Below are 24,033 nucleotides of genomic sequence, written 5' to 3'. Positions count from 1 at the left end.
GGCTACCTACCAGCTGATGTGGAGCAATTGGACGGGTTGTTGGGGCATCTTTGCCGTAAACTCGTTATGCGGCAAGCCAGGTAAAAACGAAACGAAACGAAATAAATGTGAAAAGAGTGAGGAATTAAAATCGTGCCAGCGATGAGTGAGCACATTACACCGCGCACTTGGCGAAGCGAGTGCGGTTATTACCAACATAACGAATCTGTTTAAAATGTGCCTGCCCCACTGGAGTAGGTCAATCCGCGCTGGTCAGGGACAATGGCGAAGGTTAACGCTGCCATTGGGGGAATAACCGGGTCGTACGACTCCAGGATATCCCAACACGGAAGTCTCCATTAGGGATGAAACCACTTTGGGTTTAAATGATGGGTTTAATCGCCTTTTATTTAGAGATTTATGCAATTTTCCAACAGTTGATGGTCCTCCTTGCCACATAGCCATCTAAATGCTAATGAAATGTAGTTTTTCACTTTACCACCAAGGCTATGAAGGGAACTCTCTCCCGAGTGGCCTTCTCTAAGCCATCAATTAACGAAATTGTCATTGAATCAAGGCTCATAACAAGATCAACATTAATTATCATCGAACAAAGGCATTTTCACACTGCAGTTTAATGATTGCTTAGCACTCAGGGCGTGTCCGCTACGCCCATCCGCCCATCCATCCAATCAACTCGCCCACGGGCGTGGGGCAACTAATCATTATATTAGCATGCTGATGATCGCAACTCAATGAATCCCCCCGTGCATTTGGACCTACGCCCTTCGGGTTGGGAAATGCCGAAATGCCAACGCCACTCACATGTCCAAAATGACCAAATGTCCAAATGTTCAAATGTCCAAGCCCACGTCACGGCCCTGGGTCCAAAAAAAATATCCGAAAGGGCCAACGCATTTCCCAGCCGTAAACTGCAGTCGCACTGCGAAACTGGCACTGAAACTGGAACTGGAATTGGAACTGAAGCTGACACTGGAGAGCTGGATAAACAAGACGATGTCAGCAGATGACGTATCCGCCGGCTGATCATTAGGTGTTTGGGCCATTAGCAATGGCGACAGCATCATTACCATCGGGGGATTGCATTTTCAAGGTTGGCCACCATTCTCGCCTCACTGCCACCTCAAGTCGGGCCATGAAAATGCAAATTTTTTATCACCAGGCGCTACGCGAGTGAGCAATGTTTTTCAAGCCAACCTAATGAATGAAATGATCGTGAAAAAAAGGCGTAGGGAATGCATCTATGGATTCATAAAGCTAAAGTGGGCGCTATAACTGGGAAGGAAAGTCGAAAATGTACCGCTAGCGAACCTGATCTACAGCCACTGGTGGTCAAGTGGTCAAGTGGCCAACTGACTGACTGACAGCCTGACTGAATGACTGACTGGCTGACTGGCTGACTGACATTGCCCAACAACAGCGGCTCTTTAATACTTTATGGCTACCTTTGATGGCTGGGATCTGCGCCTGGCTCTACCCCCTTGGCTCTCCTCCCCAAAAAACATGTGGCCAAAAGGTTCGTGTACTTCGTACTTTCAGTTTCGTCGGGCCAAAAACTTGTTCCCTCCATCTCCAACACCATAACCAACTCCAGCTTCAGCTAAATCTCAATCTCCATGCAGCAGCAGCAGCATTTACCCACCGCACAAACCGATCAGATTGCATTCGAATCCCTCGCTCAGACACACAGACACTCACCTATACATACACAGATACGCGGTGTGCGCTTGTAGTGGTTTGCCCATTATATAATCCAGTTAATTTCTTTAACAATTTTTGTTTCTCCTCGGGCTTTTGCGTTGTTTTGCTAGACGAGGCCTCTCCAGCCAGCGTCATTCGTTGTTTGGACCTCGCGTTGCTTGGACGTACATTTCAATCGGCGCGTCGTCTCTCGAAGATCGTCTGACATCGTCTATATCTCGACTATATCCCGAGGTACTTACAAATATCCAAAAGTTCCCTTATCAAGGATTGCGAAACGGGCGTTTGGCATTGCGCATACGCAGCGTGTGACGTGCTTAGTAAAGCGATCAAGGAATCGAAAACAGGAGTGTAAGTGCCAAACTGTGCGTGTTTGTGTTAATTTCGAGAACTGCTGAAAGGATATGGGAAATATTGAAACACAAAGGATATATAACAGGATAGCACAAGCGTACAAGGATTATAAAAACATAAAAAGCCTTTCATACAACATTTTCAATACTCTTCAAAATATATTAATAACAAAAAATAGTGTTTAAATGCAGCATTTATTGAGAATACCAGAATAAGCATATGTTATAGGATAATAACTTATACCTAATCTTTCGCGAATGAAAAATTAACTTTTCCATTTCATCAAAAAGCAATCAACTACCGCAAGATGTATGAAAATCCAATGAACCTTTAGCCAAATTGGATTGGCTTTTGAATTGTGTGCTGGCTTTTGAAAAAGCAAACATGATCAGCCCGAAACCTTTTTCCAAATCCATCAGCGAGGAGCAGAAAGGAGGCGGTGGAATAACAATTACCAAATAAGCCACGATTGCACCGCCTGTTGCATTATTGGCCCGTTCAGTTGGCCACACAAAAGCCACGCAAGCCACAACGAGCTCCTAATAAACATGTTGAAACCTGTGAAAGAGTGCGAAAGAGTGGGCCAGATGGCGAGCGAAAGAGATGGCAAGCGGGATCCAACGGGCGCATTGCCCAATGACATTTTGAAATCGCCGCATTTCCAGTTGGGGGGAAAACCGACAAAACGAAAAGTGAAAAGCCAAAAAAAAAAAAAAAACAAACAAACGTTGAATGCAAATTTTCGACCAAAAATCGGAATCAATTAAATGGCACAGAGTTCGCAACACTCGAATCGAAGATACAAACATACATAAAACATAGAGATGTATGCAAATGGGTCGATGTCATGGGAAAAGGCATTTCTACCGCGATTATCTGGGATTCGGAGTTCGGGGTTCGATGTTCGAGGTGCGCAGACAAAGGTCCAGCGGCCATAAAGCCATAAGGCAATAAATCCGCACTAAAACAATCAAATCCATCCGCAGTTCGGATCACAAATTGTGTGCAAATATTGGCATTGGTATAAAGCCGAGCGTGTTGATGCATCCCAAGCTGGCACTTTGTTTATCCCCAAAACTCAAACAGTGGCTCCAAAAGGGGGGGGTCATTGTTCAGTCGCTTTCCTCACAGTTTTCTTTGCTTTCCACGCTCTTTTGTGTGTTATGCAATCGGCGATGCTCAAACAGTGAAACTCTTTCTTGTACTAGCTACGAGGGTCGTTTGATAAGTCCGTGACTTTTTGTATTTGCTGCGCACCTGCTCTAAATACAACACTGCTCCTGTCAGCAGTTATCGATTAACAGCTGACTGTAAAATTTTGAGAAAGCTGCGTTTTTTGGTTTGCGTTTTATAGGCATTGAAAGCAGACGATCTCGTGAATTTTAACGAAAATGGAAAAAAGTGAATTTCGTGTGCTAATTAAGCATTATTTTTTGCGTAAAAAATCCATCACCGAAACCAAGGAAAGACTTGATAAATATTATGGGGACTCTGCACCATCAATTTCAATGGTTAAGAAATGGTTTACTGAGTTCCGTTGTGGTCGTACCAGTACAAGTGATGCCGAACATTCAGGTCGCCCAAAAGAGGTCGTCATGCCAGAAATCGTCGACAAAATCCATGGAATGATATTGGATGATCGGAGAATGAAAGTGCGTGAGGTAGCTGAGGCTGTAGGCATCTCAACTGAACGGGTACATCACATTTTACATGAATATTTGGACATGAAAAAGCTTTCCGCGCGATGGGTGCCGCGATTGCTCACACACGACCATAAGCGCAACCGTGTGACCATTTCAAAGGAATGTTTGGCGATGTTCAACCGCAATCCAAACGAATTTTTGCGCCGTTTCGTTACCGTAGACGAAACATGGATCCACCACACCACACCAGAGACCAAAGAACAATCAAGACAGTGGGTTTCTCCGGGTGAACGTGCACCAAAGAAGGCCAAGGTGGGTCTGTCGGCCAACAAGGTCATGGCCACAGTTTTTTGGGATGCACAAGGTATCATTCACATCGATTACCTTGAAAAGGGTAAAACGATCACCGGCGAATATTATTCAGAGCTTTTGGACAGATTCGATATTGATTTGAAGCAGAAACGACCGCATTTGGCGAAAAAAAAAGTGCTGTTCCATCAGGACAATGCACGGGTGCACACGTGTGTAGTCAGCATGGCAAAATTTCATAAATTGGGCTACGAACTGCTACCCCATCCAGCATATTCTCCAGATTTAGCCCCCTGTGACTATTTTTTGTTTCCAAACATGAAGAAATGGCTCGGCGGTAAGAGATTCGGGTCAAATGAAGAGGTCATCACAGAAACAAACGACTATTTTGAGGGCCTTGAGAAAACCTATTATTTGGAAGGAATAAAAAAATTGGAAAAACGCTGGACTAAATGTATAGAGCTAAAAGGAGATTATGTTGAGAAATAAAACGCTTCTTTGACGAAAAAAATATATTTTATTCAAAAAGTCACGGACTTATCAAACGACCCTCGTAATTACGAACGTTTTGTCTGCCTATTAGTCATATACATTTTTTGACCCGCTTTCGGTAAACAGTTTTGAACTTGAACCAATTTGCCAACTTCTTTTTTGGTTAAATTTTTTGATTTTTTGCCACATTTTATGTGTGGCTATAATGGCATTTGGTCGGTTTATGGCTCCCCTGACAACAAAGAAGTGAATAATTTATACATTTTTTTTTCATTTCGTCGCTTTCGCATTGTCCATTTTGCCTTTTGGTCGCTGTTTTAACAAAAACGCGTCTCTGGTGAGTTTTAATTAGCAAATATTTGCAAATTACAGCGATCCATGATCCGGTGGCGTTCGCCTTGAGATCACTGAGACCTTGAACTAATTTCTATGGGTAGAGACCCCCACTAAATCTTATTGATGTATGCAGAATTATTAAACAATAAGTTTAGCTGTTGCTGCCTTACACAGAGATTGGATTAACTAAACCAAAGGCCAAGTAGTACGATCTTGGATAAGTTTATAGTTCATATGCAGTTGATTACCTTTTATAAAGAATATGGAGATAGTGATATTTTACCTAAGCTATTATTTCCTTATTTAATTTAATTACATATTCTTCAAGTAAGTAAGTAAGTAAACTCAATCTCTTCAAGCACATACTATTAATCATACGCCTTGCTTATGAGAAAAAAATAAACCGACTAATCCGCGACTCCTTATCTTTCTTTGTAGTGACCGCAATCCATGCCCAGCGCGTGACCACTGAGTAGCCACAAGGAACCGCAGATCTTCCAGCGCAGAAGGAAACCAGAATGGTGCAGGATCAGGGAGAGAGCACAGTGCTGCCGGAGGCACTGCTGAAGATCGCCAAGCGGGAGCTGCGCGAGGATCGTTGCACCCGGGAGCAGTGCCTGGAGCAGCTGCGCAATTGGGTGGCCAAGAACGAGGATCTGCGGAATGTGCGATGCGACGACACCTTCCTGCTGCGCTTCCTGCGCGCCAAGAAGTTCAGTGTGCCGATGGCCGAGCAGACGCTGCTCAAGTACCTGAACATCAGGCGCACATTTCCGCACATGAGCACCCAGCTGGACTATCTGGAGCCGCGACTCGGCGACCTCATCGATCAGGGATACATTTTTGCGGTGCCACAGCGGGATAAGCACGGTCGCCGCGTGGTGGTCATCAATGCCAAGGGACTGAATCCGAAGATACACACCAGCTGCGACCAGGCGAAGGCGCATTTCCTCACCTACGAGTGCCTGATGGAGGATCAGGAGACGCAGATCACCGGACTGACGCATGTGGGTGACTTTGCCGGTGTGACCACGGCGCATGTGACCAACTGGAATCCCACGGAGTTCGCGCGCATCTTCAAGTGGGGTGAGCAATCGCTGCCCATGCGTCACAAGGAGATCCACCTTATCAATGTGCCATCCACGCTCAAGTGGCTCATTGATTTCGTGAAGAACCGCGTCAGCTCCAAGATGAAGAACCGCCTGATCATCTACGGCAGCGAAAAGGAGCTGATGAAGAGCGTGGATCAGGGCTGTCTGCCACTGGAAATGGGCGGCAAAGTGCCCATGCGTGAGATGATCGAGCTGTGGAAACAGGAGCTGGCGACCAAGCGCGACCTCATCCTCGGCCTGGACAAGAGCACTCTGCTCTCCGATCGCGGCATCCAGCGGAAAAGCAGCTTCAATGCCGAAAAGGCCTCCACCGGCGGACCAAACTTCGTTTCACAAATCGAGTCCATCGAGGGCAGCTTTCGGAAACTGGAATTCGACTAGCCTAGTCGACTGGTCCAGTTGTAGTTGTTTAAGTTTATAGTCCTTAGTCTTAGGCATCATCCGTTAACCCAATGCGCAACGCTTCGCCGGTCCCCCGATCCTGGCCAGCGCCCGATCCAGGGGATCCCAGATTCGCTTATCGGTGGCACCCGCTTTACTCATCCTGCGCTTCTTTGTATACTGTTTGTGTTTGGCGTACAATAAACGAGAGGAATCATTTTGGAACCGTGTGTCTGTGTGGATTCACTTATCCGTGTGGTGGCTCGCGTAGTGCGGCCAGTGTCGCAGTTCGCGCTGCAGTGCGTCCGTTCTGCTGCCCATCACGTACAGTTGGTACTCCTGCCGCAGTGTACGGCGCTTCAGGGATTCCAGGATCAGAGCCTGGGCGGCCATCAACTGGCAGGCGATGGGTGGTCTCCCACTGAAGTTACCCACGAAGGCCACCACCAAAGAGTCTTTTCCGGGAAGATCCCTCGGGATTTGGCTTCGATAGTGCCAACCTTGTGCCTCAAAGACCTGGCAATCGCCGGCCACCAGGAAGTTGTAGGGCAGCTCCCCCAGATGCGACCTCTAAGGAGATGAATGAATTTATCTTTAATCATAATACATGCTCGTATATTTCCGATTTACTCACTTCCAACTCACGCAATACATCCGGGCAATCATCATGGCACCCATTGCCCTCGGTATGGGTAAAGATCACTGTGCAGACACTGATCGGATCCAAGAGTGTGCCCCGACCCTGAAGATCCACATCCGACCATACATCGTGCCCTATGAGACTGAGTCGGTAGCCAAAGTCAGGCGCTTGGGCTGCAAGCAGTGATTCAAAGTGATTCAGTCATTAAGTGGCTTTGTCAACCTATAAAGGCAAATTTCGAAAAATTTAACATTGAGTCATAAGCCGAGTATTTAGCTTATCAATGAAAAGGGGTTTATTTAAAAACATTGAATGCCACATACATTACATGTATATTTCGTACATAACTAGATTTTCTGATTGAATACTTTTTCGACTGCCCAGCAAAACTTACATGTGTGCAGCTTATCATAACCCACAGCTAATTGAGATTTATTTATTGTAACAAAAGCGATTCGAGCACGTCCTCCATCAGCTGGCAAACTCACTTTGTCTCCAGAGCAAATAGGCGGCGAGTGCCAAGGCGGAGGCACACATGACCAGCAGACCCACCGAGCGCCAATTGATGCAGTCGTGCTGGAGCGTCGGGTTGCAGGAAGACAGCGCCGGCGAGGAGGAGGCTGTGTGGGATGAGGGTGTATGTGTATTGGTGGAGCGCTGAGCAGCTGCCAGCAGGGGAGTGGATTCGCTGACATCGCAATCCTTGTCGACGCGAATGTGTATGCCTGGGATGGATTCCAGGCTGCCATACGTGGACTGGGAGACGGCGGCTGGCGAGGGACTACGACGTGCTATCGTAGCGAAAAATAGAGCAAACAACACATTATGGAGTTTAGCCGAGATAAAAGCTACCAGATGATTAGTCAAGTGGCACAGTTTGTCCAGGCCACTCTGATCTTGGTGGTCATAGTACTTGCTGATGGCACGTAGACTGTAGGCGCTCACGAAGATCGGCATCTTGCCACTCACTAAGTGGGAACTGGCATCTCCAGTCGAGGTGCAGATATATCTCACACCGTTAACAATATCTTATCAAGACAAGGGCTTATCTACAGCGGGACTTACCCGCTCGCACGGCTATGTGGCTGGAGTCCATGGCTGCAGCCTCGTCGGCATCAAGGTGCTGCTGTGCACTGGGTCAACTCCGCACCGGTTCGCACTGGAACACACCACTCGATCGATCGGTGGCGGCGATGTCAACCACCGCCAGCAGAATGCATAAAACGACTGAGACGAGAACAAGGGAGAGAGCCCGCATGAAGCTCAGCATTTCCGTAAATCATCAGCTGGGAATTCTCAAGGGGTCTCTTATCGCAGTCATGCTTAGACTCTCTCTTAACTCTGGAGCAACTTTAAAGCGGGAAATAACATTCGCATTGCGTTTATTTTGACTTTCGTTTTCTGATATCTTCAACTAGACTCTAAAAACAATCGTAAATGGGTTTCGCTTTATACACAGAGGTTGGCTTTGCTTAATTTACAGTGCAGAGGCTGCTCCTCCCTTAAGACTAACTTAGGCTTGGGAACCGTAATAAGTTATGAGCATGCTAGCCAGTTTAAGTGGCAGCCACGGGAACACTAAACATGGCCACTGGACAGAGACGTGGCCTGGGACTTGGGAACATTTAAAAGTTTCACGAAAGACAATACACGGAGCTAAAATCGTTCGAAAATCTAAAAGAAATGCATTCGCCTATGTGCTTAATTTAAACTTATTATAGGACTGGCCAAATCCAGCAGCTGGCCATATCAGCGGCTCCTTCGAATTCCCTACTTGTAGGACCTCCAAATCTGCCAGGCGCACAAAGCAGCCGAGAGGAAGGATACGCCGCGGTGCAAGTATTTGGTTTTTGAGTTGGACGAGTAGCCCAAAATCACAGGCGAGGAGACATCTGTCAGTGGGAGTTTCTCCAACACAGTGTCATTATTTTCTACCTGCAATGACCAACGAAAGTTAGTTGCTTAATCTTGGAAATCAGGAATATTTCGTTTCATACCTGATATTGACAGCAAGGATCATAGTTCCAGGAGACCGTGTACAGTCCTGTGCAAAAAATCGAGAGGGCACAAGCGGGTGCTGCAATCAGGGGGCGATCCCGCCAGAGCAAGCTGGCCACCATGGCAATCACTCCATTGGCCACCGCCGTCTTGTGCAGGCAGTTGCCCACCCAGATCCAACGACCTGTGAGGATAGGTAGTCAGTGATCAATCCTTTAAAGGAACACTTCCAAGAGCTCACCAGTTTCGTCGCCCAAGCGAGGCGGCTCTATGATAATGAAGTCCACCTTGGCTTCCAGCGCCTTGTCCAGTTCGGCCTCGAATCTTTCGTGGGCATTGGAACTGTCGTAGACCTCGCGGATGACATGGAAAGTGGGCACCTTACTCGTGCTGGACAAGTAGAAGAACAACACACAAATCAATCACGGTTATCTGGATGTGCAGCTCAAGGTTAAGGTCAAGATTAAGCTGAGAACAACAGAAGCACAGAAGCCATTGTCCAGTCGAGATAAATAAAGAAGCCGCCTAGTAAATTGCATAACCAGGGCAGGTGCACTTGTGATCTGGAATTCGGCTGCACCCAGGTCGAGTGCGTTGCGTAATCCCAGTGCATCTACGTAACTGGGCGCCGTATTTACCTTTCTATATTTTTGCTAACCATTTTGCTAATAAATTTGTTGTTTTCTATGTTGTTAATAAACTCAGTGCGGCCGCAGTTGGACCGTTAAAATATACCAGGTACCTATGGGCATAATACTGCAAATACCATTTGCTATTTGCGATGTACCGCAAAAAATACCACATGTGGGCGGCATATTTGAATTATATAGCATTCGCAAAAGCCATGCTTCTTGGAAAAAGCAGCCTGTGCATAAAGAGACGATCAAATGTTGTAGATTATTTAGTAATTTAACAAAACTCAATAGATATATGCGTGGCTTAGTTTGGAAAATATTTCAGTATTTATATTGCTCCCTGGCTCTACCATCTCTATAAGTGGATGCAATCAAATAACAAATTATGTGTGTTTATTAACCTTACACAATTACAGGAGCGTTAGTTAATTGAAACAAATAATTATACTTCTAAACAAAAATAGATATATTTTGTTAAATGTGGTAAAAGCCGGCTCTTATTGTCCCAGGCGAGCGGGGCATTTCGCCGGTCGTCCGATATGGTCACACTCGCCCACTCATAAGAAAAGACACCCAAAATTGAAAATGGAAAAGCATCATCGCCTGCCGCTCCCTGAATTGCACGACGACAAACACAGACACAAACAGTGCAATGGCGAGAACAGCAATCGCTTCCGGCCGCCGAAGTACAAGACGCGTGGCTACGTCGCTGTGGACAACAACAATCTGAACCGAAGCCAATCGCTGGGGTCCTGCAGCGCCAACAGTTCACAGATCGCCCACGCGATCTCCTTCCGAGACGCCGGGTGCCTGGATTCCAGTATGCTGCCCTCGTCGCCAGTCCAGGCAGAACTGAGCACCCTTTCCATGTCACACTTCGAGCAGTGCTTCGAAAGGCTGGCCAAACTGGGCGAGGGATCCTTCGGCGAAGTGTTCCAGGTGCGCGACCGATCCGACGGGCGGTTATATGCGGTCAAGATCTCCAAGCAGCTGTTCCGCGGCGAACAGTACCGTGCGGAGCGTCTGGAAGAGGTCCGGCGGTATGAAGAGTTCTCCGGCCATGAGAACTGCATCCGGTTTATCCGCGCCTGGGAGCAGTACGACCGGCTGTACATGCAAATGGAGCTGTGCCGCGAAAGCCTGGAGCAGTACTTGCTGCGCTGCCAAAGGATACCCGAGGAGCGCATCTGGCACATCTTGCTAGATTTGCTTAGGGGACTTAAATCGCTGCATGACCGGAATCTCATCCATTTAGACATTAAACTGGACAATGTACTGATCGGCGAGGACGACGAGACGTGCAAATTGGCGGACTTTGGGCTGGTCATCGATGTGGACAGGGCCAACAACCATCACGCGACGGAAGGAGATTCGAGGTATATGGCTCCAGAGATCCTGCAGGGTCACTTCTCCAAGGCTGCGGATATTTTCAGTCTGGGCATCGCCATGCTAGAGCTGGCGTGCTACATGGATCTTCCTTCCAACGGCCCGCTGTGGCACGAACTAAGGCACGGCATCCTGCCCGAGGAGTTCATAAACAGTGAGTATTGCTATTGGATTGCTTTTTAGATGGCAGGTTGCTAAAGTCTTCCTCGTAACACAGAAATATCACTGGAGCTGCAGTCGGTAATAAAGTCCATGATGATGCCGGATCCTGCGCAGAGGCCGACGGCCGATCAACTACTCTCACATCCCAAGCTGCAGCACCTGCAAAAGAAGCGCAAGTCGCTGATGAACTTGAGCATGCTGGTATGTACCCTCGAGCAGATTGCTAAGAAACATTACTAACTCTTAACAACTTGCAGTCGCGTAGTTTTAGGCGATCCCGTCGCGCCGTATGGGGAAGAATGTGCAATTGGAAAACGGCCGCCTTTCGTTATCTTCTATACTTTCTGGAGGTCCTGCATCTATGTAAGCCCATAACGGCCTCACAGCCCAACATTAACTTAGTCCCCCCGTCGCCTTCGTCAAAAGGAGTGCCTTTGGTGCCTCAGGTGGAGTTCCAGCTGGTAGGATCCACACCCATTGCCAATCGTGACTGCTATGCCTCCGACTTCCTTTCCGGCGAGGACCCGCTGGACCTATCCAATCAGGGTACCCCCAACGTAATAAATTCCACGCCATTGAACACAAACCAGGGCAAATCCCGTATGGATTTGCTAAAGAATAAGTGAGTACCCTTAATCGCTTACCCATGGACTAGAATATAACCTATCCGCTTTCAGTGTGGATTCGATGGGCAGGTACGTTCAGGTACACGATTTCGAAAGTCCGTGCTCCGCCATGTCTTCCGCCAAGGTCCTCGACACCTCATCGTTCCGACGCAAAAAACTCTTCGTCCTGGAATATGACGACGAGTGAGTACGATGCCAGAGAGCAACGTAAACCGAATGAATTTATGATACACCCAATATATATCAGTTACAAAACGAATACCAGATACATATGGCAACAGAATATATCGTTAATTGTATTTTGCTTAGTTCTAGACTGTAGTGTTGTACGAAGTTCCCTAGATTTAGTCTTACAATTGTGTAATGTTAATGCTTCTTTAGAAGAACTTGTTGAACTTGAACATATAATCATGTGATATATATACGAAAAGCGATTTGAAAAGTTTAAAAATAAAAACTAACTGAAATTGACACTTGCACTGGATACTTATATGACATTTAGGCATATGAACCAAAAACGATTGCAGGTAAAATACAACGAAGACATGATAACTATAAATATTGCTTACAAATATTTTGAATTGCAACGTGCGTTGAGTTTCGGGCAAAAGTATTTCGGTCATCTGGTAACACTGGCCACTCGCACATGTTAGAAACGTAAACAAAAACGCAAAACACAATTTTTGAAAATGACCAGAAAAAAGGCTCCCAAGAAGAAAACAGAGGTTGTCTTTGACAACAAGAAACGCATGTAAGTAAGGCGACAAATAATCCACGGAGGATACTAATGTCCAAATCCAAATCCCGCAGAGAGTTCCTCAGTGGCTTCCGGAAAAGAAAGAACGAACGACGATCGCGTGCAAAGGCGGAGCTGGAAAGAAACCTAAAGAATGAGCGCAAGCGTATCCGTCAGGAAGTAAAGGATGGCTTCAACCACCTGAAGAAGTCCTTCGAACCACTGCGCGAACTCACCGAGGAGGACAAGGCCGAGGAGGAGCAGCAGGAGGAGACCTACGAAGATGACGAAGTACAGGTGAAGATCGTGGAGCTGACCACCAACGATCTGGCCGCCAAGCGCAATATGTTGGGTGCCAACACGGCAGAGGAAAGTGAACCGGAGGAGCAGGCTGAGCAGAGCGAGGAGGACGATGTCGACCAGGCCAACAGGATACCCGGCATGGATTTCGATCCCAACGCACGCAAACGTAAATCCAAGCCGGTGGAAGAAGAGGAGCCGAAGGCCAAAAAGGCCAACAACTCTACTGAGCCGGACATCAAGAGCAAAAAGGATCTCGACCGCCTGATGAAGACCAAAACGCTGAAGAAAATGCACCAGAGCAAGCTGTTCAAGCAGAAGGAGCGCCTGGACAAGAAGAACAACCAGAAGAAGGCCAAGAGGGACCGCAACAACACCATCAAGAGCGTGCCAAAGCACCAGCGGAAACAGCTTAAGTACGGAAAGTCCAACCAGACCAAGTACCGAAAGGGACGGATGGTCAACAAGAAGGAGCTGCGGCGCAAACGCAATGCCGACTGAATTTAGCTTTTAGCATAGTTTGTTTTACGGTTTATTTACTATTACTCTAGTTGATCAAATAAACTGTATAATTCCTGGCTTGTACAATAATTTTGCTAATACGCCGCTCGATTTCTTTGTACCGCTCGCGTACATATTTTTTCTGTCGTATTCATGGTACATATACATCCAACATACTTTATTATTTTTGTTTTTTTTTTTTGGGTTATTAACATTGGCAATTTCGCTGCTCGCCGCTGTTTGGGTTATGCTCTATAAATAAAAGGGGGTCGCCGCTAAAATTACACTCAATTTTTCATGGGTCCTAGGTCTATTCTGAAATCTATGTACAAAGTTTGCTTGCTTGCTGTTTAGGCATAGGTTCTTAAAATATTGGGTTGCTTTATTTCCATTATGCGCAGTTGTTTAGCATGTTAAGTGTTTGCTTTTACGAGGTTAACATTTTTTTAAAATGAAACATTAGAGCGGTAACCTTGTTTGTTTTCTGATTACTGGCGTCATTAAAGCGGTATCCTTTGTTTCCATTGGATGCAAGGTTACCGCTTCAGTGTAAACGTTAATCTGCCAAAAACAATAAAATGTAATTTCTTGCATTTCTTTTTATCGTACTTAATGATAGGCTTAGATTCTAATGGGGCTGTGCTTGGATGAAGGTTCGGGATGATTCTGGGGGCAACAGTTATGCTCTAGCTTATAGCTTACAGTCCTACGCCTACTCCTACTTATAATATGTTCATCATCATCAGCAGTTAAAAAACGTTTACAAAACTCATGCGAAATTGAAATCCAATAACAAATGCACACGCCGCAGTCGCATCGGCGTCTCCGTCATCTTCTTCTTCTTCTGACCATCGCCTATCCGCATCCAGTTAGGATTGCTGCTGCTGCTGCTGTGCCGATGGCTGTCGCCGACTGAAGCCACCGCCGGCGGCCAGGTGACGTTGCAGGGCTCGCTGCTGCTGGAACTTGGCGCTGCCTGGTCCTCCGAAGCGATTGAACTTGAACTTGTTGCGCTGCTGGAAGTTCTGGCGAAAGTTCTGATTGTAGAAACGGGGAAATCCACCTCCTCCTCCGCCGTTCTTGTTCCAGCGCTTCTGACCCTCGTACTCCTGGAACGGATTGTAGCCGGGCGTGCTATTGCTGGCATTGTTTGCCTTGGCCGATCCAGACGACTTCACCTTCCGCTGACGTCCACGATCCATCTCATTCTCCTCATCGTCATCGAGGTCCCGCTGCCGCTGCTCTCGCGCATCCACCAGTAGCTGCGAAAAACAGAATATCAAGCATTAGGCTAGAGTTCGGACCTTGTGAATGGACAGGCTGGCATGCGCTAGGTAATGAAGCTTATGCAGATGAGTACGGTACGCTCACGAACAAGCACTGGGAATGCATATTGTATTCGAAATGGGTGAGTGGCTTACGGTTGACGGTTCACGGTGACAGGTTATCAGGCAAAACGGTAACGGCACAACGGTTGAATTTATGGCGTATCAGGCGGGGAAATGAAAGAAACAATGGGCTGGCCAGCAGTCAAATCATAAGCTTCATTGCACGGGGACACGGATGCGGAGTCATCGGGTGCATTACCTAGGCTCTGGTGCAGTCACTCCCTCCCGCAATGACTTTTGCAACTCTCTATACACTTTTAACGCTCGGTGAACGGAGGACGCGTTGTGGTGTCCACCCGGTTGGGTACGGATACCATCAACGCAATCACAGACTATTCGGGGTAATCGTATCGTTTGTATTGTGTGTGCTTTGTGGGGAAACAGAAAGAGCGTCGCCTCCGCCGCCGCTTCTGCCTCCTACCGGCCGTCCGTGAGACGATCCGGATCGGGTGCGTCAGCGCTCGCGTCTGATATCGCCACTGCAATTACGACCACGTCGTTACTGTCACTGCCACTAGACGCGTTGACTGCTACCGAGCTCTCGACGATATCGCTGCCATCCACACTGCCGTGACCAGCTATCCGTTTCGCACAAACCAACTCAAAAGGCTAAATGAATGGGGATAATGTGGAAACAAATGCAAATTACAAACAAGTTCGTTTAGTAAATTAACTCAATCCAATTGCATATCATGCAACAACTAAGCGACCGACATAGAAAATAAAGGAGTAAGACCACACAACCAGTTAAAGAACAAATAGTTAGTAAAGGACGCAAATGCGTTACGAGATCAAAATAAGTGAACCAAATTATGTTTTAATCGTATACCGCAACTTATACTTTTAAAGCAAAGGCCCAAAGAAAGTGTGAACTATGCATAGATTTAGTATAAACGCAAGTGTCATAGTTACAGAGATAAAGAAGCGCTTGAAGGAAAATTCCTTAGTGAACTCACCTCCTTCTCGAGCTCCGCAGGTTTGCCATTCCAACTGAGCACCGAGGAGCCGTATCCACGATGCGATTGCTTCAGCAGCTCGTTAATGGTGCTACCATTCGAGGTGGCCTCGCTCTGGTAACCATTGCCCACCCTTGGCTGCTGGTGCGACTTGACCGCACTGCCGTTAAGCAACTTTTGGCGCTTGGCGCCTGGCGTTGCTGGCGACTCCGTGGAGGGTTTGGTACTCGAGAACGGATTGCGATGCGTCTTGCTAGGTGTCTGTATTTTCGCCGGCGCTTCGTCCTCCTCATCATCATCGTCGTCTATGTCGTCGACCTCATCGTTTCGCGTAACTTTCCAGATACCCGTCTTCGATTTGATGACCGCAGGCGAGGGTGGCGTTTTGGGCGATGGTGGTGCTTTGCTTTGAGACTGCGATTGTTTCTGTGGGTGCCAGCCATTCGTTAGCTGAATACTGGACTCCTCCTCATCGTCGTCGTCATCACTGTCTGCGGACTTTTTCAGGCTCTTGAATATCTCGTCTATGGCATCAGTCTTTTGTTTGCTGTTGTTAACGTGAACCGATGACGAGGCGGAGCCGTTGGTTAGGCTGCCATTGGTCTTACTGTGACCATTGGTCTGACCAGACTCTTGGTCCGACTCGCTAGAGTCCTCTTCACTTCGACGCTTGCGGGGATTGGGTTGTGGCGCCTCCTCCTCTTCAGAGGCGGATTCGTAGGGCACTAGACTTTTCAGTGGCGTTTTGACGGGAGTCTTTACTTGGATCTTCACTGGCGACTTTGGCTTCTCCGTGTGATCGTCCGTCATCTTGGGCATGCTCGGCAGCTGCGCTGTCGTTGGCCTGGGCGTCATCTCATCTTCGCTGTCTTCATCCTCCGAGGAGATTGGCAGATATTGTTGCTGGTTTATTGATTTGTGGTTGCTGCTGCTGTTGCTGCTTGTGGAGGAACTTTTGTTACCATTTGCAGTGGGAACTGGATTAGCATCGCCTTTAGCGTGTGCGCCAACCAGTGGAGGCTTCGCAGTGTCCTGAAACTTTCCGGTCCCCAGCTGGAAACCGTTTTGCTGACTTTGCTGGTGGTGCTGCTTAAACTGGATGGCGGTTTTCTGGGCATTGCCATTGCTGTAACCGTTTACTCCACCTGGCGGCAGTTGAGGACCAATGAAACGGGTTGGCGAAGGCGAAGACACAGTTGCCGCCGGCACTGGCGTTGTGCTGTGTCCATTGGTCAAACGCACTCCATTGGGCCTATTAGCCGCCGGACTGGCAGCCTGTGAGAGGTCCAGTTCGTAGAACATAATATAGGCATTTGTGTTGCACACACTCTGCATTGCGATTGGCCGCACGTAGCTGTCGTCGAAGTTGTAATAGCTGCCCGTATCCGTGGAGCCAATGGCCGTATAGTGACCGCAGTGCTGGGACACTCCCAAGTGAGTGACCATCGACACCAGGCGATAGGTAAGCGGTTGTGCCTGAGCCGCTGGTGAACGGGCAGCGTATTTGCTTAAATCGATGCGTGGCTTAAGGGAGATCTGCTTGGTCAACTTGTTGCCGATCATGGAGAATCGCTTCAGCTGAATGCAAAGCGTGATTGGGGCACGCTCCAAAGAGAATTGCTTTGTGGCAGATACCTGCAAGCGATACGTTTATAAAACTGATCTACAAAACAAATGTCAGAAAAAACCGTACCTTCTTCTTGCATCCCTCGCACTTGTAGCCCATATCCTCTAGCCGTTCGCGGGAGAAGTGTCCCTCGAAAGCATCCTCCAGGGAGTCTGCCTTGCGGATGTCAAGCAACAGATCCTGGAAGTGCTGGAACGTGATGGACACATGGTTGCAGCTCAGACAGCGCACCTCGCTGCGCAGATAGCCGCCAAAGATTTGTCCCAGCGGCGTAGTCTCCTTTACCAGCTGATCCAGCTCTTTGTAGTTGCGGAACCGCATCAGATAGGCCCGCTCCATGGCCTCGACCAGGAAGCGCAGGAACTCGTGCGCATCCTCCTGCCGCCCAACGACCATGTGTTTGCAGATCTGCTTTAGCTTGGAGTAGATGAGGAAGGGCCTGACGGCCGACTGATTGCTTTGTGTGGCCAGCAGTGTCTTGGCCATGGCGCAAACGATGCAACCGCCGCCAGATTCGGCCACATTGCAGTTCTCCAGATGCGCCTGCTCCGAAACGAGCCAATTGGCTAGGGCGGGGATGTGCAGGAGCGCTTGAAGCGTTGAGTTGAGGTAGCAGGTGTTGCCCACGTTGATCATGCCCGTGCCGACCTGCCATTTACGCTCCGACTGCTTCCAGCCAATGCGTATGTTCTCCCGGGGATATAGTACCCTCTTTGGCTTGGGCAGCTCATTGGGATTGCTTGTCGGATGCGGATGATTGTTGTGGTTGTTGTGGTGCGACTGATTGTTCGGGTGCTCCGCTTGCTTGCGGGCGCCGTTATTGTCTGCAAAGGTAAAGAGGACGGTAGCCAATTTAAGTACGTGCCACAGGAGAAGGCAGCAGGGAGACAGGAACAGCTTGTAGAGCAGCCACAGGGCGAACCCGTCCACCATTATCACAGTCATAATGCATTTATTGGAAGGAGTCCCTTCTGCAGATTAAGTCACTTGCTCCGAGCAGCTATAAAATATAAATAAAACGAGCAGCGCTCGCTGTGGAAACTGCTGACACACAATCGCACTCCCATCACCTGTGCGCAGTGTTGAAAAGGGTGCACATTTATTGTACCTAGGCACAAGATTGTCCAGAATTAAGATAGCTATTCGATTGAACAAAGAAACTTGAACACAAAAGCTATGCTAACAGAAAAGTCTAGTGCTATATTTTGAAACACAAAACCTCAAACATCGTTACAGAACGTGATAGCACCGAATGTTAGCTAAAAAATATTCACACAGCAGTAATCTCAATCATAATTTTATTTTTATTCATATATATCTTTGAAATTTTGTTTCGCAAATTGTACCCACCGTTCCCATCGTGGTACTTATCCAGGTACACATATCTCAGCTATTACCCAACACTATCGTATACTTGATAACAGCGAGCGTGTGAGCGGGATGGCGACTGGCAGAAGAAGAAAATTTACGCTGATAACAGCAAGCGATTGAGAGGGATGGCGAGTGCTGAAGCTGGCAAAGTGTCCGCTGCTGACAAATACAGTGGTCTCGCTCTGGCTCAGAGGGTTGGGGCGGCACAGTGTTGCCAACTGAATTTTTGGCGCGACCTAACAGTGGTTGTTGTAGGCCCATTGCTCCCCCCTTTTATTGTCTTTGTAACTGTGTTCGAGGCATTGACCAGGCCAAAAAAAAAAACGAAAAGGCGAAATATTTTGTAACAGCTCCTGCTGCTGCTGGGCTTTGTGTCCACTTCCTGCTCTGCGTGAATCACTTTTGCGAGTGTGGCCTTTGTTTGTGCTCTTTTTATCACACACAAGCAGATTGCGGCGCATTTACCGCATCTAAAAAGTACAACAAAGCCAATAAAAGCACCGCTGGCGCTGGCCATGTGTGCGGGGGAACGAGACAGAACTAGAGAGGGGAGCCCTCGTGCTTTTTTTCTTTTTTTTGTTCTTTCTTACTTTTGCCGCTGGAAAGACAGCACGTTTTTTTCCGCCACAACTTCTGTGAATCAGAAGTTAAGAAGAGGCGGCTCTGTTGTTGTTGCTGCTGTCATTTTTCCAGCTTACTCTTTGCGGCGTTGTACTTGTTTTGCTTTTTCCGCGTATTCCTTGGCATTCTGTTTACACGTACACCACCCAAAACGCCGTCACACACGGACACACATGCACGCACACACATACAGAAGCGCCTGAAAAGTACAGGTATGCTGCGCTGCCGACGTCGACTGCACTGCCGACAAAATGCAGGCGGAGCAATAAAAAAAATATGTTTGCGGAAAAACATCACACGTGATTTGTGGAGGGATATTCCCAAAAGATCAGGCAAAACAAACGGGATAATACATATATAAATGTATATATATATACATCTTATATATATATATGAAGATATAGCACATGGAAAATTGCGCAAAAAGTTGCCACACAAAGAAGAAACACAGACGAAGACGCAGACGGAAAAAAGCCACTTTTGCAGGCAACTTTTGGATTTTTATATTTTGCTGTATCTTTACGCTTTACTCACCATGTCCATTTGCGCCCACAACTTTGCCTGTATTGTTTTTGCCACCAAAGCCATTAATGGCGCCTGGATTTCCCGGCTTGATGACAATATATTTGGATTTGAGGTTCTCCAGCACCGATTCGTGGTAGTTGGGCACCTCCTCGTATTCAATTTTGGCCATCAGGATGCGCTTGGCATTGGCCACGATGTGATTTTGCAGGCTGCCGTTGGAGTCCTCGCCGCTTTTGGCCTGGTCAATCGATGAACCGGCGGCGGAGGAGTTGCCGCCAAGGGATTCTCGCAGTGCTGCGTTGACGACATTCGCCGTTTCGCACACGGCCATCGAAACGGGCATGGCGATGCTCCGGCTGGGGATTTGCGGTGGAATTTTGAACGGGTGTGGGGGGCGTGGTGTGGTGGACTGGTGGTGGTGGTTGGCCACCCAGTTAGCTAATGCACATGGGCGATCGAAGGCAGATCCTGGAGATCCTTCTGCACTGTCCACACGTCTTTCAAAACTCTGCTATGCGCTCTCTTTTCTCTTCGACCCCCGCTCACACTCTGCTTCTTGCTTCGCACACCGACTGCGACACCGACACACGCACACTAACGCACTCGGGAACACTCTTCTTTTTCTGGCTTTTTCGCGCTGCGATTTGTTGGCCAACTGAGCATTACGATTGGAAAACGTTTGCTCACAAATCGATCTGTTTCAATTTCGTACGCGGCCAGGCATTTTAAAACGAAAAGTCTGCTTTCGAAAATAGTGACGATTCCTTCCCTCGTGTTTCTTCCGACTGCGGATTCTCTTTTCGCTTCATTTTCGTCGTTTGGAGCTGCCAACTCCGGGCGTACGGCAAAGTGACGCGATAGGCCTCTCAAAATGTCCTAACGCTTTTTGCGATAAATACTAAACTATATTGCGATGTTTTCTTCACGATGATATACTTTTTATATTGTAATAAGATATTTATATCTCTTGAAAATGTAAGCCATAAATTATTTATAGATTTGCAGCTTTATTTATTTACGACTTTTATTCTAGTTATTAATTGATTTATTTTTAACGGTATTTTTAAACCTTATCAGTACGCATATTTACAATTGGGAGCGACAACCCTTCGATATAATGTTGATGCAACTGTTGAGCTAGTTTTTAATTAGTCGCCATCAATCGAGTAGAATGGCCTCGTCCACAGGTCTCCTGGTGGTGTCCAACATCAAGCACCTGGGCAAATCCCTGCGCGCCATCGAGAAGTACGTCAACTCACTGTACATCCATCTAAATGTGTCGGGGTCAACGTCCACGACGTCACCAGTGCCACCGCCTCCGGTTTGGGGTCGCCTAATCTCGCAGCTCTACGCCAACAGCAGCAGTTATGTGGGCAACCAGTTGGACCTGCGGGTCCTTGTCTCGCCCCTACGGCCGGGTATCAGTGGATCCTTGAAGTTGCGCCAGCCCGTGGATCTGATCTTTTCGGATGCACATCATCCGGAGCTGTGCGACAGACTCCGGGCGGATCTTAACATCAGCAAGCCAACCATCTTCCTGGAGGACTCGGTCATCTCTGATTTAGGTACTCAGCAGGATGACACGCAGCCACCGAAGGTGTATTCCTCGGTTGTCCTGGGTGGAACCTTTGATCGCATCCATCTGGGGCACAAAATATTCCTCACCCAGGCTGTACTGCGCACCTGCAAGCGTTTGGTTGTGGGCGTGACCACCTCCGCCATGACGAAGGGTAAGACGAGCATGAATTGGCAAAATTAAGTGCTTATCTTAACGGCCTTTCTTATCGCTGTCTGCAGGAAAAACGCTGCCGGACTTGATTTTGCCGGTGGAGGAGCGTATCGCCCGGCTGAGGGAGTTCCTAATGGACATAGATGGTACGCTGCAATACGAGATTGTGCCGATCGATGATCCCTTTGGGCCCACGCAAGTAGATCCCGACTTGGACTTGATTGTGGTCAGTGCGGAGACATTGCGAGGAGGGCAGAAGGTCAACGAGATACGCTCAGCCAAGCAACTACGCGAGCTGGAGATCTTTGTGATTGACATTGTTGAAAGCAACGTACACGATGGCATCCACGAGACCAAGGTCAGCTCAAGTAACACACGCATCGATCTGCTTGGCAGCCGCTGGAGAAGGCCGGAGCCACGACCACAGCTCCCGGCGCGACCTCACATTATTGGATTGACTGGAGGCATCGCATCCGGCAAGAGCAAGATGGGCGAGAGATTGGCCAAGATGGGCGCCCACGTCATCGACTGCGATAAGGTGGCCCACGATGTTTATGAACCGGGTCAGGTGTGCTACGAAAGAATTGTGCAGCATTTTGGACAGCAAATTGTTTCCGCCGATGGTCGCATCGATCGATCAAAACTGGGACCCTTGGTGTTTGCCGATCCCAAGGAGCTGCAAGCACTCAACGGCATTGTCTGGCCGGAACTTATTGCGGAGGTGAACAGGCGGTTAGATGTACTGCGTTCCCAGGCTGAGGTGCCGCGTGTGGTGGTCCTGGAGGCAGCGGTACTGCTGCGTGCGGGCTGGGAGTCCAATTGTCATGAAGTGTGGTCCATGATTGTGCCACCGGATGAGGCTGTGCGGCGAATTGTTGAGCGCAACAACCTGAGCCAGGAGGAGGCCCAAAAGCGACTTGCCAGTCAGGTGCCCAACCAGGAGATCGTGGCCAAGTCGCATGTGATATTCAGCTCGCAGTGGGATCATGAATTTACCCAGAAACAGGCGGAGCGAGCGTGGCAAATGCTCACCAAGGAACTGGATTCTTACCAGAGCAGCCTTTAACCCGATGGATATTAACTATATTACCTTGTTGATCCTTATTTTGTATGATTCTTTATGCATTTGTTGTACATTGTTTAGTTGTAAGTCCAAAGTTAAATAGAAATGCCGGGACGTCATTGGGAATAACTGAAAGCTGAAATTTTCAATGGAATCCTCCTACTAGTTGGTGACTTAGTGGCTCTCGCCCTTCTTGCCGGCCACTCGCTTAAAATCGTTCATCTTGGTGGTCATGATGGGGGAACCAATGAAGCCGATATAGTCAATCTGCGTCACATCGCCACCCGACTGATTGTTCTTCACGAAGATTTGGATGTTCTGCACATTCTGGAACTTTACATAGCGCAGATTCACGGGCACTCCGCTCTCCAGCTCCTTCTGAGCCAAGCTGCAAAATGGATTGAAAAGTAAGAAGAGCTATGGGAGCAGCAAAGGGAAGGGAATAGCCACCTCAGATCCTGCACACTGGTCATGGACTCGGCCATGTCAAAGTCAATAGTGCGGGGCTGGTTGATGAACAGCTTAACATCCTTGGGACCCAGTTGCGAAGGTGCCTTGAACTTCAGGGAGTGAATCTTGACAGCCTGATTAAAGGTGATGGACAGGATCAGCTGCTCATCGCAGTCGGACTGCAGGTAGCCACCGGCGGAGGCCAGGGCGTGCTTTAAGTTGTGATCATCGGCTTCGTTGAGGCACTCGCACTCCTGCTTCGAGATGAAGGTGTTTAGTTCCATCTGTAAGAAGGATTATGGATTATATTCTGTCAGGTCAAGATTCTAGACTATTTTACCAATCCCTGGCCGTAATCTTCGCCACCATCCTCGCCACCGCTGGTGCCGATGTGCTCCTGAATCTTGGCCTCGAGCCCATTGACGTCCGCACCCTGGATGCGGTCGATCTTGGTCCTGTTTCTGTAGAAGATGAACGTTGGCATGGCCGAAACGCCCTGTCCAGCAGCCGTGTCCTGGCACTTGTCCACATCCACCTTCAGGAAGATGGCCTTGGGGTACTTTGTGGGAAACATCTCGAAGATGGGCGCAATCCTCTGGCAGGGACCACACCACGTAGCTGTGAAGTCCACCACAACCAATTGGATGCCCGCTTGGGCCAACTCCGCCTGGAAGTGGGACTCATCGTTGATCACGCGCACGGACATGCTGACAGATTATGTTTCCTCTAGTTGAGCTTTTGTTTTGGCAGCCGAATTGTATTTACACAGGTAAAACTGTCTTAGCGTTTAGTGCGAATTTTTTATTAAAGATGACTTGTAATATGCATTTAGCTCAATTCGTGCTCAGAAAAAATACCGAATACAGTATTCCAACGGCGGTCACACTGTGAATGTATCGATATTTCGAATTTCTTACTTTCTACTTTTTAGACAGACCGCTAATATGTAACAGAATAAAATACCGAAACTTGCTAATTGTATTGGTATAGA

The 24,033-nt window shown here is 48.0% G+C and overlaps 8 protein-coding genes across 11 annotated transcripts; 4 read left to right on the top strand and 4 right to left on the bottom strand.

The window, feature by feature from the left end:
- Positions 1–5,107: 5,107 nt before the first annotated feature.
- On the bottom strand, positions 5,108–8,217 carry LOC6533104 (peptidoglycan-recognition protein LD). Of its 3 annotated transcripts, XM_002093794.4 has the most exons (4): positions 8,034–8,217; positions 7,457–7,759; positions 6,963–7,141; positions 5,108–6,898 (listed from the first exon to the last, which is right to left on the bottom strand). In XM_002093794.4, the coding sequence occupies exons 1-4, from the start codon at positions 8,062–8,064 to the stop codon at positions 6,572–6,574; spliced, it is 840 nt and encodes a 279-aa protein (XP_002093830.1). In that variant the 5' UTR covers positions 8,065–8,217; the 3' UTR covers positions 5,108–6,571. The 3 variants fall into 3 exon arrangements, with proteins under 3 accessions (XP_002093830.1, XP_015049819.1, XP_015049818.1); XM_015194333.3 differs by lacking the exon at positions 8,034–8,217 and having other exon boundaries at positions 7,457–8,008; XM_015194332.3 differs by lacking the exons at positions 5,108–6,898; positions 8,034–8,217 and having other exon boundaries at positions 7,060–7,190; positions 7,457–8,009.
- On the top strand, positions 5,354–6,553 carry LOC6533105 (alpha-tocopherol transfer protein-like). The gene has a single exon (XM_002093795.4). The coding sequence runs from the start codon at positions 5,354–5,356 to the stop codon at positions 6,326–6,328; it is 975 nt and encodes a 324-aa protein (XP_002093831.1). The 3' UTR covers positions 6,329–6,553.
- Positions 8,218–8,333: 116 nt separating the features above from the next.
- On the bottom strand, positions 8,334–9,717 carry LOC6533103 (transmembrane protein 11 homolog, mitochondrial). Its single transcript, XM_002093793.3, has 4 exons — positions 9,605–9,717; positions 9,208–9,356; positions 8,966–9,150; positions 8,334–8,903 (listed from the first exon to the last, which is right to left on the bottom strand). Exons 1-4 carry the CDS (start codon positions 9,625–9,627, stop codon positions 8,739–8,741), a joined length of 522 nt encoding a protein of 173 aa, XP_002093829.1. The 5' UTR covers positions 9,628–9,717; the 3' UTR covers positions 8,334–8,738.
- Positions 9,718–10,118: 401 nt separating this feature from the next.
- LOC6533102 (membrane-associated tyrosine- and threonine-specific cdc2-inhibitory kinase) lies at positions 10,119–12,034 on the top strand. The gene is made up of 4 exons (XM_002093792.4): positions 10,119–11,141; positions 11,205–11,350; positions 11,407–11,771; positions 11,827–12,034. Exons 1-4 carry the CDS (start codon positions 10,187–10,189, stop codon positions 11,960–11,962), a joined length of 1,602 nt encoding a protein of 533 aa, XP_002093828.1. The 5' UTR covers positions 10,119–10,186; the 3' UTR covers positions 11,963–12,034.
- A 339-nt stretch (positions 12,035–12,373) lies between these two features.
- LOC6533101 (nucleolar protein 12) lies at positions 12,374–13,402 on the top strand. Its single transcript, XM_002093791.3, has 2 exons — positions 12,374–12,526; positions 12,586–13,402. The coding sequence occupies exons 1-2, from the start codon at positions 12,465–12,467 to the stop codon at positions 13,310–13,312; spliced, it is 789 nt and encodes a 262-aa protein (XP_002093827.1). The 5' UTR covers positions 12,374–12,464; the 3' UTR covers positions 13,313–13,402.
- Positions 13,403–13,669: 267 nt separating this feature from the next.
- LOC6533100 (ubiquitin carboxyl-terminal hydrolase 36) lies at positions 13,670–20,606 on the bottom strand. 2 transcript variants are annotated; one of them, XM_002093790.4, is made up of 4 exons: positions 19,810–20,604; positions 17,350–18,107; positions 15,657–17,291; positions 13,670–14,574 (listed from the first exon to the last, which is right to left on the bottom strand). In XM_002093790.4, exons 1-4 carry the CDS (start codon positions 20,141–20,143, stop codon positions 14,182–14,184), a joined length of 3,120 nt encoding a protein of 1,039 aa, XP_002093826.2. In that variant the 5' UTR covers positions 20,144–20,604; the 3' UTR covers positions 13,670–14,181. The 2 variants fall into 2 exon arrangements, with proteins under 2 accessions (XP_002093826.2, XP_039230113.1); XM_039374179.2 differs by lacking the exon at positions 13,670–14,574 and adding an exon at positions 14,905–15,309 and having other exon boundaries at positions 19,810–20,606.
- Positions 20,607–20,867: 261 nt separating this feature from the next.
- Positions 20,868–22,727, top strand: LOC6533099 (bifunctional coenzyme A synthase). Its single transcript, XM_002093789.3, has 2 exons — positions 20,868–21,530; positions 21,598–22,727. Exons 1-2 carry the CDS (start codon positions 20,972–20,974, stop codon positions 22,593–22,595), a joined length of 1,557 nt encoding a protein of 518 aa, XP_002093825.1. The 5' UTR covers positions 20,868–20,971; the 3' UTR covers positions 22,596–22,727.
- On the bottom strand, positions 22,631–23,911 carry LOC6533098 (thioredoxin-like protein 1). Its single transcript, XM_002093788.4, has 3 exons — positions 23,383–23,911; positions 23,043–23,326; positions 22,631–22,980 (listed from the first exon to the last, which is right to left on the bottom strand). Exons 1-3 carry the CDS (start codon positions 23,746–23,748, stop codon positions 22,767–22,769), a joined length of 864 nt encoding a protein of 287 aa, XP_002093824.1. The 5' UTR covers positions 23,749–23,911; the 3' UTR covers positions 22,631–22,766.
- Positions 23,912–24,033: the final 122 nt, after the last annotated feature.

Source organism: Drosophila yakuba, chromosome 3L (assembly GCF_016746365.2).
Source record: "Drosophila yakuba strain Tai18E2 chromosome 3L, Prin_Dyak_Tai18E2_2.1, whole genome shotgun sequence".
NCBI lineage: Eukaryota > Metazoa > Arthropoda > Insecta > Diptera > Drosophilidae > Drosophila > Drosophila yakuba.
The sequence above is the reverse complement of the archived record's forward strand: the minus strand, read 5'-3'. Positions and strand labels throughout refer to the sequence as shown.